Source organism: Martes martes, assembly GCF_963455335.1.
Source record: "Martes martes genome assembly, chromosome: 8".
Lineage (NCBI taxonomy): Eukaryota > Metazoa > Chordata > Mammalia > Carnivora > Mustelidae > Martes > Martes martes.
The window spans coordinates 130,054,920-130,074,111 of NC_137895.1; the positions used below are offsets into that span (position 1 = coordinate 130,054,920).

The 19,192-nt window shown below is 41.5% G+C and overlaps 1 protein-coding gene across 2 annotated transcripts in view; it reads right to left on the minus strand.

The window, feature by feature from the left end:
* MPP7 (MAGUK p55 scaffold protein 7) overlaps positions 1-19,192 on the minus strand; it is a 290,474-nt gene that overhangs the window by 158,745 nt on the left and 112,537 nt on the right. For both annotated transcript variants that reach the window (XM_080812558.1, XM_080812557.1), the window contains one exon: positions 12,054-12,172. In XM_080812558.1, coding sequence (XP_080668684.1) covers positions 12,054-12,172 — 119 coding nt within the window. The remainder of the gene's footprint in view (positions 1-12,053; positions 12,173-19,192) is intronic.

A 19,192-nucleotide genomic window follows, 5' to 3' on the forward strand; every position in this document is an offset into this window, starting at 1 on the left:
CCTTACCTACAGAGGACAAGGATAAGAAATACATCAGATGCCTCATCAGAAATCATGCAAGCAAGAAGAAAGTGGCTGGGGGGAAAAACGTGTTAAAAGAAAAACCCACCACCCTAGAATTCGGTAGCTGGTGAAACTGAACTTCAAAAGTGAAAAAGAAATAAAAACAAAACAGTTAAACATAGGGCACCTGGGTGGCTCAGTTGGTTAAGCAAATTCCTTTGGCTCAGGTCATGATCCCAGAGTCCTGGGATCAAATCCCGCATTGGGCTTCCTGCTCAGCAGGGGGTCTGCTTCTCCCTCTGACCTTCCCCCTCTCGTGCTTTCTTTCTCAAATACATAAATAAATAAAATCTTAAAAAAAAAAAAAGGAACAGTTAACTATAAATTCAAGGAATCTGCTGCCCAGTAGACCTGTCTTACAACGAGTATTTAAAGCAGATCTTCAGAGAGAAGAAAAATTATATACACTCACAGAAGGAATAAGTAAACCTAAAATAAAACTGGGGCACTCGGGTGGCTCAGTAGATTAAGCAACCAACTCTTGATTTCAGCTCAGGTCATGATCTCAGGGTCCTGGAATCCAGCCCTCAGCACTCAGCTGTGAGTCTACTTGAAGATTCTCTCTCCCTCTCCCTTGGCCTGTTGCCACCATGCTCTCACTCTCTCTCTAAAATAAATAAATCTTTTAAAAAAACAAATATAGGGGCAGCTGGGTGGCTCACTGGGTTAAAGCCTCTGCCTTCGGCTCAGGTCATGATCCCAGGGTCCTGGGATCGAGCCCCACATCAGGCTCTCTGCTCTGCAGGGAGCCTGCTTCCTCCTCTCTTTCTGCCTGCCTCTCTGCCTAGTTGTGATTTCTGTCAAATAAATAAAATATTTTAATAAATAAATAAACAAAATAAAAATAAAAAACAAATATAAAATTAAGTCTCTTGTTTTTCTTATTCCTAAATGACCAGATAACTGTTCAAAATAGTAAGAATAGCAATGTGTTGACTTATTAAAGAAGATGGGTAAGTGAAATGAATTAAAACAATGTTATAAAGGATAGGAAAATAAGAATTGAATATATTCCCTTATAACACACTGTACTACTTGTGAAAAGGTGTGGTGTTATTTGAAAGTGGACCTACATTAGTTATAAATGAAGGTAGCAAATGCTAGGACTGGAAATACCTTTGTAAAACCTTTGTAAAAAGTGTATGGAATTAGGGGCACCTGGGTGGCTCAGTCGGTTAAGCATCTGCCTTTGGCTCAGGTCATGATCCCAGAGTCCTAGGACTGAGGCCCATGTCGGGCTTCTTGCTCTTCCCCCTGCTCCTGTTCTCTCTCTCTCAAATGATTAAATAAATAAATAAATAAAATCTTTTTTAAGAGTATATGCATATGCTAAGATAGAATAAATGGTATAATCTAAAATGTTCAACTAAAAGCAGAGAAGGAAGAGAAAGAAAAGGTGATAATAATATAAAAAGAACAAGTGTAATGAATGAAAATCAGTTGCAAACATGGTGAATATTAACCCACAACAACTACAACAACAATTACTTTAAATGCAGATGGTCTAAATACGCCAATTAAAACAAGAGACTGTGATAGATAAAAAGAAGATCCAACTATATGTTGTCTACAAAAAATCTACTTTAAATATAAACACGCACAGGTAGATGAAAAGTAAAGGAAGGGAGAAAAATCATGCTCATACTTACCAAAAGAAAGCTGAAGAACCCCTAGCAATATCACACAAAGCAGACGGCAGAACAAGGAAAATTATCAGAGATAAAAGAGGGTATTACATAATGAAAAAGAGGTCAATTCTCTGAGAACGCATAACAATCCTTAATGTGTGCATATGTACCTCACAAGAGAGTGAGGTAAGATATGTGAGTAAGATACATAAGTGAGTAAGATACGTGAACCAAAACTGATAAAATAACAAGGAGAAATGGATAAACACATCATCATTCTTGGAAACTTTAATACCCTTCTACACAGTAACTGACAGATCCACCAGGCAGAAAATCACTGAGGAAAAAGTTGAACAAAACAGCACCAACCAACTGGACCTAATACTTCATCTAACAATAGCAGTATACACAGTCTTTCCAAACTCACACAGAACTAGACAGACCACATCCTGGGCCATAAAATACACCTTAACAATCTAAAAAATGGAAATCATATACCATTAGCTTAGACTACATGGAGGTAAGTCAGTAACAGAAATACAGCAGGAAAATATATATGTGGAAGTTAAATAACAAATGAGCTAAAGATCAAGTATCAAGAGAAATTTTTAAATATTTTGAACTAAATGAAAACACTACTTATAAAAATTTGTGGGATGCTGCAAAAGAGTGGTTAGAGGAAAATTCCAGCACTGAAGGCATATGTAAAATAAAAAATGAGAGACAGAGAGAAAGAACTAGATTCAGTAACTTAAGCTTCTACCTTAGGAAACTAGAGCAAGAAAAGCCAAGAGAAAAAAATAGAGAAGAAAATAGAAATCAATGGAATTAAAACAGGAAGAGTTGTTTAGGCATCCAACTCTTGGTTTCAGCTCAGGTCATGATTTCAGGGTCGTGGGATGGAGCCCAATGTCAGGCTCCATGCTCAGTGCAGGGTCTGCTTGAGATCCTCTCTCTCTTCCTGTCCTTCTCCCCCTCCCCTGCTTGTACTGTTGGAGGGAGGGAGGGAGGGAAGGAGGGAGGGAAGGAAAGAAGGAAGGAAGGAGGAGGAGGGGAGGGAAGGGGAGGGGAGGGGAAACAACTGAGAAAGAACAACAAAACCAAAAGCTGGTTCTTTGAAAAGATTAATAAAATTGATAAACCTACAGCCAAAAAAAAAAAATAAGACACAAATTATTAATATCAGAAATGAAAAAGGAGTCATCACTATGGAGCCTATGGAGATTAAAAATAAGAGATAATGAACAATTCTCTGCCCTCAAATTTGATAACTTACATGATATGCACCAATTCCTTGAAAGACACAAGTGACAAAAACTCTCATAAAAGGAGAAATAGGTGATCTAAATAGACCTACATCTAACAGAGGAATTAAATCAACAATTAGTAACCTTCCAAAACAGCAAGGACTGAGGGAGCTCCGATGGTTTCACTGGCAAATTTAAGGGAAAAAATTATATCAATTCTCAAACTCTTCCAGAAAAAATAAAACACAGGGTGCGCTTCCTAACTCACTCTATGAGGCCTGCCTTACCCTACTATCAAAACCAGATGGAGACATTACAAGAAAGGAAAATTACAGACTAGTATCTCTTATGAACAGAGATGCAAAAATCTTCAATAAAATATCAGCAAATCAAATCCAACAACATATAATATGAATTGTATACAAAAACAAGTGGGATTTTTTTCCAAGAATGCAAAGCCTGGTTTAATATTCAGAAGTATTAATGTAATCCATCTCTCCAACAGGATAAAAAATATATATGTGTGATCATATCAACAGATGCCTCCCCCCCAAAAAATCCAATACCCATTCATGACAAAAATTCTCAGCAAACTGGAAATACAGGGGACTGCCTCAATTTGATAAAGAATATGTATAAAATACCTAGAGCTAACATCATACTTAATGGTGAAAAACTAGATTCTTTGCCCCCTAAGATATGTAACCAGGCAAGGATGTCCCCTCTCACCACTAATATTCAGTACTTAACTAGAAGTGCTAGCTAATGCTCTAAGACAGGAAAAAGAAATAAAAGGTATATGTACTGGGAAGGAAGAAGTAAAGCTGCCTTTGTTCACAGACAACATGATTATCTAAATAAAAATCCCAAAGAATCAACTAGGAAAACTCTGGGAACTACTAAATGATTATAGCAAGGACTCAGAATGCAAACTTAATGTACCAAAATCAAGTACTTTTCTATATACCTGTGGTATAAGAGAGGCATAAGCAAAACAACCTCCAAAGGCCAAAGATGTTGTAAGACTGAAGAAAAGGGCTGACAAGTCCAGGTTGACAAGAAATGGTTTATTAAGAGGACTTATAGACAGAAGCGCGTCTGGGGAGGCTGAAAGATGAGATCTCCATGACCCCACTTCCATCCAGTAAGACCTGCTTTTTTGGCCCAAGAAGTTGGGGATTAAGTAAGTGTTGGGAGACCACCCGGAAGGGAATGTTTGAAAATCATAATCATATCTCCAGAGCAGATGAAGGACATTAAGGGTGTACTTAAGGGTGTGGCTAGGTGAAAAGAAAGAATGTGGGAGGGAGCTGTGCTCCAGAAGATGCTGGCTCACAGGGAGCTGTCATCATGGTGGGTCTGTCCAAGATGGCACTGTTCACACCGTCACTGGTGAACAATTGGAATTTGAACTTAAAAACAAAGTACCACTTACATTGGTGCCAAAAACAAAACTTAGGTACACATCTAACAAGATGTGTATAGAATCTAAATAAGTACAAAACTCTGATGGAAGAAATCAAAGATGATCTCAATAAAGAGAGAAACTCCATGTTTACAGACAAGAATACATAATATGGCTAAGATTTCAGTTCTTCTCAAATTAATACATTTGACACAATCCCAATCAAAATCCTAGCAAGTTACCATGTACATATGACAAGCAGATTCTCAAGTTGACACGACGAAGCAAAAAACCCAGAACAGCTGACACAATACTGCAAAAAATGAAGTCAAAGGACTGACCCCAGCAAACTTCAAGACTTCCTGCAAAGCCACAGTAATGAAGACAGTAGTGTTGGTGAAAGCGTAGACACATAGATCAACAGAACACAACAGAGCCCAGAATAAAACCCACACAATTACCATCAACTAGTCTTTGACAGAGGAGCAAAGACAGCTCAGCGAAGAAAGGCCACGCTTTTCAAACACCAAGAAAAGCCAGTCTTTTCAAACACCAAAGCTGGAACAACTGGATATTCACATGCAAAACTCTGAATCGAGACACAGAACCCCTTTTCACAAAAATTAACTCAAAGTAGGGCACCTAGGTGGCTCAGTCGGTTGAGTGAGTGCCTTCAGCTCAGGTCATGATCCTGGAGTCCTGAGATCGAGTCCTGCTTTGGGCTCCCTGCTCAGCAGGAGGTCTGTTTCTCCCTCTGACCTTCCCACTCTCATGCTCCCTCATTCTCTCTCTCTCTTCCAAATAAATAAAACCTTAAAAAATTTTTTTAACTCAAAGTAGACCACAGAACTAAATATAAATACAAAATTGTACAACTCCTAGGAGATAACAGAGGAGAAAATTTAGGTGACCTTGAGCATGGCAGTGACTTTTTCTATGCAACTCCAAAAGCTCAATGAGAAGTTGTTAAGCTGGATGTTATTAAAATGAGAAACTTCTGCTCTGTGAAAGAAAATGTTAAGAGAATGAAGAGACAAGCCACAGACTGGAATAAAATATCTGCAGAACACATATCTGATAAAAGACTCATATCCAAAAACACAAAAAACTGTTAAAACTCAACAACTAATGCCACTCAGTTAAAAAAAAATTGGCAAAAAATTCTGAAAAGACACTTCTGTAAATCTAAGACTTTTCTAAAAAGTAGGCCATTATTTCAAAGGAATCCAATGAGCAAAAAAAATGGGCAAAGAATCCAAACAGAGATTTCTGCAGAGATGATACACAAATAGCCAATAAGCACAGGAAAAGATGTTTAACTTCATCCATCATCAGGGAAATGCAAACCACAGCAACAAGGAGGTACCATGTCACACCTTCTAGAAAGGGGAGAATAACAAACCCAGGTAAAACCAAGTGTTAGCAACACGGCTCGGTGGCTCAGTTCGTTAAGCAGCCGACTTGGGATTTTGACGCCGGTCTTGACCATGGTCATGGTCGTCAGATCGAGCCCCAAGTCAGGTTCTGTGCCCATGAGGAGTCTGCTTGAGATCCCCTCCCCCGCTCCCCACCGTCACCTGTCCCCTGCTTCCGTGCACTGTCTCTCTCAAATAAATAAATTCTTAAAAAAAAAAGTGTTGCCAATGATAGAGAAATCAGAAGCCTCATACACTGCTGGTGGGAATGTACAATTGTGGAGCCATGTCAGGACACTGTTAGCAGGCACCCAGCAATTCCAGCCCGAGGCATGTACCCCCCAGAAGGGAAATCATGTACACATAAAACCCTGTATGTGAATGTTCTCTGCAGCATCATTCAAAACAGGCAATAGGTGGAAACAACCCAAAGGTCCAACACTGGATAAAAAGATACACAAAACTGGTATATCCAGAAATACTACTGGGTCATAAAAAGGTATGAAGTACCGACACGTGTTATCACGTGGATTTGCGAGTAACAGAAGCCGGTCACAAACAAATCCACGTATTATGTGACCCATGTCCATGAACTGTGCACAATGGGTAAACACAGAGAGACAGAAAGCAGATGAGTGGTTGCTTAGGGCCGGAGTGAGGAAGGGTAGGGGGGAGGCAGGGATTAGGGAATGACAGCTACATGGTAGAGGGGTTTTTCTGGAACGTGATGAAGTTATTCTAGAATTACGGTGACGGTCGTACCACTTTGTGAAGACACCTAAAACCACTGCACATATACTTCAAATGGGTAGACTGTCTGGTACAGATCTCAATAAAGCTCTTACAAAACCCATTACTGTCTAAATACTGATGGCACCCCACTTAGAGTTGCCAGATTTCACAAAGAAATATAAATACAGCATGGTTCATACTTGCACTAAAAAAAAAAAAAAGATTATTTACCTTAAATTCAAATTAAACTGATGCTCTGTATTTTATCTGGCCATCTGACACCCAAATCTATTATCTCCAACCTACAACGTAATTATCCTCCATTCAAGATCCAGGTGTCCAACTATACAGCAGGAAGTTCTTCCTAGTTATCTCCCAAATAGCAAACAAACATAAAACTACAATCACTTTTCTTCTGAGGAGATATTCAAAACACAGAAGAAGTGGTACCTCAGGGCTTGTATGGGTCTCCCAGAGCCCTCTCCCAATCCCTGATGCCTGGCACCAGCCCTCTGTTTGGATTAGCAGAGAGGGTTTCTAGGAGCTGAGGTTTAACAAACACCCCGCCTGCTGGTGAGGGCAGGCTCAGCATCTACCTCCCTTTCTCAAAACCAAAATCACCTTCCCTCTCCCCCCCACCCCCCCCCCCGACATTGTCACCATCATCTTTGACCCTAGAAATCTCATGTCCCATCCCATCTCGACAGCAACTAAAACTTCTTAGAAACAAAACAAAACCAACAAAACCACAAGTCTGATATCTTCATTCCCCTGCTTTAAACCTTTCAATGCAGTGGCTCCTGCTGTGTTGGAATAAAGTCGAAGCCATTCAAGAAGAGGTCTGGGCCCAGAGTCCCTGGGGGGCACAGTCGTTAAGTGCTCGACTCTTGATTTCGGCTCACGTTCTGACCTCAGGGTCCTGAAACTGGGCCCTAGGTAGGGAATCCATGCTCAGTGGGAGGTCTGCTAAAGGTTCCCTCTCCCTCTGCCCCTCCCTGCACTCGTTCATGCTCTCACAGGCTGGCGTGTGCGCGCAGGCGCTCACTCGCTCGCGCTCGCTCTCTCTCTCTCTCTCTCTCTCTCTCGCCTGCTTGCTCTAAAATAAATAAATCTAAACAAAACAAAACAAAATGGAGTAAGTCTCAGCATACCTTCTTTTGCCAAACTTTGCACCTGCTCCCCACACCCTTCCCTACTCCGTGTACCAGCCAAGAGAACCTGTCAGGCTCCATCCTAAAGGCACAATGCCCACTCTTGCCTCCAGGTGCTTGTGTAGGTCATTCTTTGTGTCCAGCTCCCCAGCCCTCACAAATTCTCATCTGAGCAATGCCTGTTCCACATTCAGATTTCAGCTCAAAAATACCAAATGCTCCATGAGCCCCTGAGGTCAGTGCTGAGTCGGCCACCTTGTGCTCTTACACAAAGCTCTACACATGACCTCTCACAGAATATCTCAACTGCCTATCCCGTCATCTACAACCCCTCTGGGAGACTGCAGATGGCAAGCTAGGGGCTGCTCAACTAGCAACTGTGGCCCTGGGGCCTATACAGTGCCTGGCATATAGTAAGAACTCAACAAAGACAACATGACTAAAACAATCACCGAAAGTTAACATTAGGTAAGGAGAGCCTGGGTAGCTCAGTCAGTTAGGCGTCCAACTTGTAACCTCAGCTCAGGTCTTGATCTCAGTACCAGGTTCCAATCCCCACATTACTTTAAAAAAAGAGGGAAAAAAAGTTAAAATTACGTAACTAAATGGGATAAGGGTCTGGTTGAGCATTACCATGACTCCTTTAAGACTAAAATCACAGAAATACAGTAATTAAACCACATCAAGAGAACGTTCTTGAAAATAATCAACTTGAGTCTTGTTGAAATACTTCAGAATCCCCAAAACAAGGATAAAATTCAGGCTGCTACCTTTTCTTCTCCTGCCCGTACACATACATTCAAAAGGGTAAAGAAAACATATGCAACTATTGAAAAAGGACTAAAAACTTGATACTCTTACCTGGTAATCCAACACAATTGTAAAATACAAACAAAAATTTGGGGAAACAGAAGTACCAACCTTATTTAAAATAAATAACTACATCTTTATGCCATATCTTCTTCTAAAATAAACCGGATTACAAAAATACAAACAACACAAAGAAATAAAGTCAAGAAATCTCAACAGGAAAAAATACCAGGGTAGAAGATAAATTTAGAAATGAGGTTGCAACACAAACTGTATGCTTCATGGTTGTGCATATGTACAAATGAAGGGGTCCAAAACGTGGCTTTCTGCTTACTGATCACATTCACTGCATTACGTGAATACTGATAAGCCTTGTCTTGCCACTCCTTACAGAAGACATTTCTCAGGTCTTCTATCTGTACCATCTTTCTTTGGATACCTCTGAAATCTCATGCTCATGGTTTTTTGTTTTTATTTTTTTGTTTGTTTGGTTGGTTTCTTTAGATTTTTTTTATCTGTTCATTTGAAAGAGAGAGCATAAGCATGGGGAAGGGAGAAGCAGACCCCTTGCTGAGCAGGGAGCTCAACGTGGGGCCCAATCGCAGGCCCCTGGGATCATGTGAAGGCAGATGCTTAGCTGACTGAGCCACCCAGGAGCCCCTCATGCTCACCGTTTTGATTACTCAACTCTTCAATTTAGAAATTTCTTCCAAAAAAAAAAAAAAAAAAATCCACAGCTAATACTCTCTAGGATCACAGTATTTCCTTTCCAGTGACAAGCTCATAACTGCAGTCTGCCTGCCAGAGTGTGCCACACATCCTAAGGTGGCATGTCATACCTGTCACACACTCTAATCCCAAACTGCCCCTCCTTAAGTATACATTACATCAGACCAGAAAGTTATGTGTATTTAAAACCATGATGGGGCACCCAGGTAGCTCAGTCGGTTGAGCATCCAACTCTTGGTTTCGGCTCAGGTCATGATTTCAAGGTGGTGAGACCAAGCCCTGCATCAGGCTCCGCAATCAGTGGGAGTCTGCTTGAGATTCTCTCTCCCCTGCCCCTCCCCCTGGCTCACACTTACTCTTTCTTAAATAAATCTTAAGAAACAAAACAAACAAAAAACCCTGATGATTTAACAACCACTTTTTTTTTTTTTAAACATAAACTAAGGTGACTATTGTGAAAATTCTGTGCTAGAATAAAATCAAGTTTTGCCTTCACCCGTCTTTCAATCACACACCAACAGCTTCAACTGCTGGCAAAAGAGTCTAACATCAAAGCACACTCTGATTCACTCTAAAACACATCTTTTCCAATTCCTTTGCTCTACCAAGATTTATGTACAAAAGCTGGAGGCTTCTCTCCTCCAACCTTCAATAGAAGCACTTGGAATACAGTTAAGCGGATTGTTCCAGCTGCTTAAAGTGTGATCCCATGCGCTTGCCTCCTGGAGGCACTTTGGGCTTTACATACTTGAAAATGAATAGAATGGGTCAGTCAAAGGACACAGTTGAAGTCTGCATGTGATCGAAGCTTGGAGTGGGGAGAACGAGTAAGAAACAGAATGGACTAGAGGGACACAGTGAACCTTATTTTAAAAGTACTCTGACAGCAATTACTAAAAGATAACTTGCAACAGTACACATGCTACCATGCTATTTAAACAGTGGCAATATCCATTTATTTATTCACTGCTTTTCTAAAACCACATACCAGTAACTGTATGCTTCCTGACCACCGACTATCTGCATTTACTTTGAAAAACCACCTATGCTTAAAACTCAAGAACTAGTGTAACTAAGAATTTTTTTAAAAAACATTAGTGTTCTTTTACTGGAAGTAACACCCATCTCCGTCACTACTTTTTGCCTTCACATGCTAGGACAATTAATTTTTTTCAATACTCAATGCCTGCTTATATTTGCCTAACCTACATTAACTATCAAAGAACTGAGATCTTCACTATTTTATCTGGAACTCACAAACAACCTTGTCAAAAGATATTATAATTTCCCTCTTTTAGGAAGGAAACAGACAGTAGCCACATTACAAAAACAGAAACACACATGTGTGCATTGTTTGGGGCATGTTTATTTAATGATCAAGGGAGTGACGATGTCATTTGAAACACATTTTATTCCTTCTAGATCAAATCAATCAGAACAAATCCAGAGCTAGACAACTTCCATACATTCAACGTAAGAATTTGTTCGTGATTGCCTCAGTAAATTCTGAACTTTATCAATTATCATCTCAAGCCATTTCTTTTTTTTTTTTCTTAAGATTTTATTTATTTATTTGACAGAGAGCAAGAGAGCACAAGCAGGGAGAACAGTGGAGGGAGAGGGAGAAGCAGGCTCCCCTGCAGAGCAGGGAGCCCAATGTGGGGCTCGATCCCGGGACCCTGTGATCATGACCTGAGCTGAAGGCAGACGCCTAACCATCTGAGCCACCCAGACGCCCCTCAAGCCAATTCTAACACATCCCAACAGAGCAACTAAACAACCAAAAAATTTTCAGAACACAAAGAGACCTTGGCAAGGATATAAAAACTAACTAAAGGACTCTAGTCTTTACATGTATTGCTAGGAAAATGTCACATCTCAACATTTTCATTTCTTGAGAGTTGCTCAAGGCATGCGAATTTCAGTAAATTTGACAAGGGGAAAAGAAAATGTCATAAGAATCCTTCTATCCTGTGAAGCAACAGCACCCCAGAAGTGGCTCATTTTCAAATAGCACCCATCCGTAACAGCCTTCTCTCACAACAGACAACCACGTAACACGTTTAGCTGACCTCAGTGTCGGTCCACACAGCGCCAAGGCACCAGAGGTGTCCACCTCCTACAGACTCAAGCAAGGCTCACCATTTTTTTTTTTTCAGCTTGAGTGAAATGAAAGAAAATGCAATTCATATTTCCAGAAGCAAAAGTGGCATAGTTTCCAGTAAGCTTCTTGTTCTCATTTTACTATTTTAAGAGTTCTGATCACTCCCAGCGTGGCCGTGTGGCAAGGTCTCATTTCTGGTGGCTGATCATTTCCATGGCATGATGCTTTACCAAAACCGTTTCCAGAAGCTTGTTTTGATTCGCATTTTACTTCAGCGTATTTATACACAAAATGCCATTTCCATGGCGTTGTGCCAAGAAAGAAACAGCCAGCTTGGATTTCAGTTGACTTTGTTAAGGAAATTATTTTAAATTAATGTGGCCATTGAACTGCTGCCATCCTTAACCTCAGAAAATACAGTCCTTCTCATTTTTGCTGTGAACATTTATTTATTTAAGTTAAGTTCCAGCTCGCGAACGGTGACCATAAGGCGTCCAAACCTTCCTGCTACTATTTCATATTCTTCTTCTAAACAAGGGCAGGCCCATGCCGGCTGCATTAGTACACCCAGCCAGATCACCACCATTAAGTGAAATCATCTATGTATTTTTGGTGGAATCTTTAACAACTTCCACGCCCGTCAGGGAAATGGAACAAGGCTGTTTTGTTTTCAGACAGCAACAATTTGATCTCTGGTTTACTAGATGGCGCTCAAAATATTTTTCCATATGTTTTTCCGCAAAGAGAATCTGACATCAGCGCGGTTTACCTTCACCAGTGAATGCAGGCTTTTTTCACCAAACATATCCCAGAGGAAGGTCAGGTCTTCCTGGCTATCCACATGTGGCTGCAGCTGGGCTGGCAGAGCAGCCAACAGCTCATACAGACCTATAAAATGAAAATAAAACACAAAGCGTAATCTCAGAGTGAGCTCATTAATTTCGCTTAAGGTGTGTGTAAATGACAGCTGCAACATGTCGTTTTTACTGGATCTGTATTCTGGGCCATCAAGTAAAACACATCTCTCAAGCAGCAAACGAGCCTTTTTGATTTTTAAATCCCAAACAAGTTAAGTATTAAGAGGCTAGTTTTTACCTTTCGGTTGTCAACATTCTACCAGGCGTCCGAGTTTACATCACCCGAGACAGAAAATGTGTACAAGCTTTCAGAAAAAGACGAAAAAGCATACATTCCTTTCCTTAATCGTTATTACATTTCCCTCGATGTTTGCCAAAGAGTGAAATGAGTCATGAATAGGAAAAACTTCCTTAGAAGAGCAGAAAATTGATAGAGTGGTCCATTAAAAAAGGTATTGTGGTTTCCAAGTAGTTCCTAATAATATACAGCTTCGAAAACATTTGCGTTATCTAACATCCAAAATCAAGGTCTAGAAAGTAAGACAGATTAAACCATCCTTGGTGTTGCTTCATCATAGTCGCCTGTTTTTAAAACAACAATGGGGCACCTGGGTGGCTCAGATGGTGAAGCATCTGCCTTCGACTCAGGTCATGATCCCACAAGGTCCTGGGATCGAGCCCCGCATCAGGCGGGGAGCCTGCTTCTCCCTCTACCGCTCCCCCTGCTTGTGCTCTCACTCAGTCAAATAAATAAATAAAATCTTTAAATTAATCAAGCAAGCAAGCAACACAGAGTGGAGTTTAAATTGGACTCTAATCTGGGCGTACGTGATACCCTCTGAAAGAGTTGGGGGAAAGACGTGGATTACTCGAGGCCCTCCTCACTAGAAGCTTCCTCGGGGTAGACAGTAGCGCCGTGTTCCACAGTAGCCTACTGCATAAACCATCCATCTCCTTCAGGAGCCGTCAGACTCCGGTCCAAGAAAAGTTGCGACAGTGCCTGCCAGGGACTCTTCAGGGAGGTGACCTGGCAGGAGTCAGTATCAACTCAGCACATGTTTCACTTTCCAGGGGGATTACATGAGGTAAAAAGGACAAAATTCCTTTTATTTCTGTCTGCTGTCTACAAAAACACCAAGACCTCCTGGGATCTACAACACACGGGGCTGTTGTTATTCCTGAGCTGAGTAAGTGCTGTTGTTCATCCGAGGGACAGCTTCACAGGATATTTAACCAGCAAAGAACCGTAGACTGTGGCCTGCGGATTAGTGTGTCTATTATCTTCCAAAAGCATTATCATATTCTGATAATCACTGATAATTCACAACCAAATGTATCAGCTCTTGCTTGGAAAGTTGGATCTGTAACTTGAGAGGTTAGATTAAACGCAAACATTCCTGGGCCTGCATTTGGCCAAAAAGAACCATAATACTCCAGGAAAAAAAAAAAAATTCTCCCTATTACATTCCTAAGTATTCTTGATGGCTTTTATTTATTCCCTTAAAAACCTGGCATTTTGCCTAAACTAGCTTTTATTTATAATTTTGTAAAAACATTTTTAAGGTGTCCCAACCTCATTCAATGTATAATAATACAGGTCTCACTTTACTCACATACAAATACACACACACTTAAAGTAATGACAAGTGCCAACATCAGTGGTTAAGGTCAGAAATTCAAGTTGAAAATGATGTAGAAAGAAGGCAGAGTTTCACTATTTTATTACTGATTTCAGGAGCAGTAAAAATAACTCCTTATTCCTTGGTAATATGATTAGTTTAATTAATGATACTAATTCAACTATCATATCATTTATGAGGTATAGTCATTGGGGGGGGTTAAATGAGGTAATATAGTAGAACAGCCCTGGCTCATGGTAGTCTGTTTCAGATGTAACATGGTGAGCTTCAGCCATTGTTGTTATTAATGTTATTATCACTGCTATTATTTTATTAAATATTTATTTATTTATTTTAGAGAAGGGGAGGTAGGCCCAGAGGGAGAGAGAGTCTTAAGCAGACTAAGCGCTGAGCATGGAACCCGATTCAGGACTCGATCTCACAACCCCTGCGATCATGACCTGAGACGAAACCAAGAGTTGGATGGTCATCCGACGGCACCACTCAGGCGCTCCCGTCATTACTATGATTGAAAAAGCAGAAGTCTGAGTCGAACAGACCTAGATTCAAACCGGGTCTACACTTCAGTTATTTCACATAACTTAACCTGTTGAAAAGGAAAAGGTAATCTGCACATGTAATAAAACTGAACAGAGAAGAAAACACACAAACATGTACGTATACACAAATAAATGCATGTGACACAGGGGAAACCTGAGAAAGGGTAATGGAACGCATCAGTGACAACAACGAGCCCCTTGGATTACTATAGTTACACCAAGATGTTAGTTACCATTGGAGGAAGCAGGGTCAAGGGTACACGGGATTTGTATTATTTCTTACAACACGTAAATCCACAATTATCTCAAAATACAATTAAAACCAAAGGAGACATTGTGGTAAATAGGACTTGTTACGAATTCAAGGGAATGATGCCCATAGCGGCACTGAGCCCTATGGCTAGCACAGAACAGGCATCTGATAAAATATGCATGTATGTTCTTCTTTTCTTAATATGTCTCCTCTAGAATGAAAACCCCACTGCAATGCTACAAAGTCAAAACAACAGCTTAGCGAATACATTCCACTGGACCCAATACCATACGCAGAAAGAAAACCACCCTCGTCTTTTACATATGGAAGGTGTTAACTTTATCCAAGCACCGCTTAACTTTATGGGAATAAACCATACGATGCTTACATTACAATAATAATTTCTCTGTTAGCAGCAGCTCATAAACTGAGTTTTCTGGGCTTTCCCAGCTTTATGCAATCCTAATTTGTACGCCACCCTCGTTTGGCACCCTTGTGATGACAGCAGTCACCTCTCCTGAGCTCCCACATCTGGTAGCTACACCAAAGCCAGAAGAGACGAGACAATGCCAATCAGAAATGAAAAGAGGCTGAGGAGAGTTAGGAGGGCAAGCAAACAGCCTCAATGCAGGTAACATGGACCATCACTTCCTCTCCAGGGCATCAGAAAGGCCCCAGAAACCAGCTCAGTCCATGGCTAAAACCGGGTCGCTGTTCTCACAGGTGCTTTTTATGTCCAGTTCCTAGGGCTCCAATAGTGAAGACCACTAGGAAATCCAAATGTTTCTGGTCCTTGATGTTCAGAGAGCAAGTAATGAGGGTTTAGCTAACAAGGGATATCTTGAACAATCTTACCTACACCTACTTAATCTTACCTAAATCTGAGCAAGAGCTGGGACTACACTCCTCTGCAGTCATTCAAGTTCACGAGTGCTCCATTCCAGTGCACCATCATGGTACCTACCTAAAGGTCTAAGACAAATCAGCCATGATCCCTGTCCTCAGGACGTCACAGTGTAGAGGACAAGCACAGACAGGTCAGTTAGAATTTCAGAGCAGGGTCAGACAGCATGGCGAGGCAAGGTAAGTGGCCAGTTCCTCTACAGGAGGAAGAAGACATCAGGGAAGGTTTCAGCAGAGAATCACACCAGAGTTATGTCTTGAAAGCTTCTGCTCCTAAGAATCAGCATTTATGAGTTCTTCCGCTCCTAGCACTACCTCAGCTCCTCTATACAAGCAAGTGTAGCACATGCCACCTCCTCTAGCCTGGAGGTCTTACACCTTGGATAACACAGAATACATATCTCATATGCCCAAAGAGAAAGCAATCTGTTTAAAATGGTGTCTTATTTGGGGCGACTGGATGGCACAGTCAGTTAAGGGGTTGACTCTTGGTTTCAGCTCAGGTTGTGATCCCAGGATCATGAGATCCAGCCCCGCATCAGGCTCTGTGCTCAGTGCGGAGTCTGCTTGAGATTCTCTCTCCCTTTCGCCCCTCCCTTGCCCGCTCGCATGCACACGCATTCTCTCTCTCTCTAAAATAAATAAGTCTTTAAAAAAAATAATAATGATCTCCTATTTGTCCAAGTAAAGATTCAAAATGTATATTCCTCCAAGTAAAATAAACAGATGTTTAGGCTGTGGACAAAATATTCAAACAGCAAATTAATTTTCAGGGATGCTGAAGAAATGTCCATGCCAGCTTATAGTATTTAAACTTCAATTTGGTTAGGAACACACACTCTGAATTACCTATTAAGTACAAATATCAAAATGTAGATTTGGGGGTTTGCCCCACTTGCACATTTCATGCAACCATTTTATTTAAATTCTTCACAATGACTTATCATGACTATCACCTGTAGAGGTGGAAGACATCATTTTTACTTCTAGTTATTTGAGATACAACACTCTTTTGAATGTGTGGGAGATGCCTTCAGTAAGAATCTGAGTAAAGCTGGTTGCTTTTCCACCGGTTCTACACCTCCGTGTTTTTTCGCCACAACAAAACCACCTACCTACTTACTCTCTAAGCATCTCTAACATTCGCAGGTTTTTAACCTCTCTCCAAGAAATATTAACCTAGTATAAACTTCCTTTTTTCTTTAAGAACAACAACAACAATCCTGTCAGATGATCTCTCAGTGACTCAAAAAACAGGAATTTGGGTTATAGGAAAATAACTGGGGCTTCTCCAATCAACCCATTTTTGTGTAAGAGAAAATGGTCTATAAGAAATTTCGTAAGGGCTTGACTATAAGGCAGCTCCCTCTACTCTGAGGTCATTTTAATAGTAGAAAAGAAATCTCGCCTTCTGTTTGGGGAGACACGATACAAGACACTGTCAAAGACACACACGAAAAAATTATCTCGTAAGAATGCTCCAGTAGGGAAAAAGGCAGTACTTTTGTATTAGGGATTTTATATACGGAGAGAAAAGAAGGCAACAACAGCAAATTAAAATACAACAAGGTTCATTTGATTAACATGTACAACAGTTATGGCGAGTTAAAGAAGAGAGCAATCAGTAAAGGTCAAGGCAGGCTACGCGAAAGTTGGCAGGACGTGAGCGAGGGTCTGGAGGAAGGAAAACGGCCTGGAAGGGTACGCAGCACTGTGGAGGACACTCAAGATGAAAAGTCACCAATAACCCTGCAAATGTATAGACTTTTAAAGGCACTAAAACTCTGCAAAGCTGAAGAAAAGACTAGGAAGTACTCAAACCCAAATTTCTGCTTCGTATGTTTGCCTCAGGCGTGGTCCAATCCAGAGACAAGAGCTGTGCAGTAATTTGAACTAGGCAAGTTTAATATAAATCTGTAATGGAGGATTATCTACAAAGCGGTAAGGCAAACTCTCAAGAATACCTAGGGCTAAAGGAGAAGACCCAAAAGGAGACAACAGCAGAAGAGGAGCACCCTCCCCAACACTAGGATTCTCAGCTCATTAAAGGTGGTGTGATTATGACCCACCAGACGGCTGGATCTTCCAGGCCCAGAGCCTGCCCACTGTCACCAGGCCAACAGGAAACACTGGTGTGCAGAAAACCATGGCTGGGACCAATGCTTCACTGGGGTATCCGTGGGGAGAGCCTGGGCAGCTGGACATCACCGCCAGGACTAGAAAGCCAAAATAATCCCTGCAGGTGGGCAGAAAAGTGTGAAAGGGACTGGCAAACAAATCACCCCGCTTTGGGGCATCGGCTGGTCAAGACTGGGAAGCTGACTTCTGGGGTGCCTGAGAGACCCACCAGGAACTTCCCTAGAGGGGTGTCGTTGAAATTCAAGAGGAAGCTGTCCACTAAGGTGCCACCAGAACTCAAAGGGGGGGTCAGCACCACCGGATGCCTCCCATATGTGCTGCTGCCAATCCAATGGGAGGAACAGAAACAAGCGGAAAACACCAGAACGAGGAAGGGCTAGCTCCTCCTCCTGCAGCGGGCCACCAGTGACCTCCCACGACAAAGCCTGGCGGCATGCCTGCTGCAAAGAAGAATAATTAAAGGGCCAAACTTCACTTTCACAGAGCAGGCAGTAAAATACGGATTTGGAGCAGAGAGACGATAAAAGGACACTTGGCCCAATCTTCTATACGTAGATATAAGTGTGTGCGAGCGCCGGGTGGCCGGGGGGGGGGGGGGGGGGGCGCATGTTCTCCTCTTTTGGGGAGGAAAGGTGATGCCTTTCTGCTTTATGCTTTTATCCTGGTGTGGCTTTCTGTTGTTTGGCAGTGGGGACACAATGAGAAATATTTAATCATTGGTTAGTGAAGGTAAAGGGGTTACTAATACGGATTTTCAAAGAGAAATCGTATTACATCAAAGCCCTTGCATTTCCAATGTTTGCCGATTTTAACAGTACGCTAAGCCTGGACCCAACAGCTCGGTTCATGTTCAGTCAAAGTTCTAAGTTCAAAGGTGACAAAGGAAGAACACTCATCCTAGCCACAGAGCACTAACTTCAACCTCCTCAAAAATGCCTAGTGTTTATGAGAGAGGGCAGAGAGAGAATGCTGTTTTCAAACAATTAAAAAAAAAAATGCCTAAAACTAGGAAGACAATACAAAGTACAAAGAGCAACACTTTAGGAACTAAGGGGGGTGTTTAGAGCCAAGAGGAGCTAAATGCAGAGAGATGCACAGGTGTTTCAAGAATCTTAAATTGGAGGCACCTGGGTGGCTCAGTGGGTTAAAGCCTCTGCCTTCAGCTCAGGTCGTGATCCCAGGGTCCTGGGATCGAGCCCCACACCGGGTTCTCTGCTCAGCGGGGAGCCTGCTTCCTCCTCTCTCTGCCTGCCTCTCTGCCTACTTGTAATCTCTGTCTGTCAAATAAAAGAAATAAAATCTTTAAAAAAGAAAAAAAAAGATTCTTAAATTGGTCGCTGAAGCCTGCCATTTAGGAAAGAAGTATTGTACTCCACTCTCCCCTTCCCAAGGAATGTTAGATGGCAAACGCTGGCTGTCTGAAATCATGAAAAATAATGTACTGATGAGAATATCTGAATACAGACTAAATCGCTCACTCTGCAAGCCAGTCCACTGAGCCATCACATATGCAGACCATGGTCTTAACTCCACGGACTCACTGAAAGTTAAATGCACCACAGTTGGCTTCTCTGCAG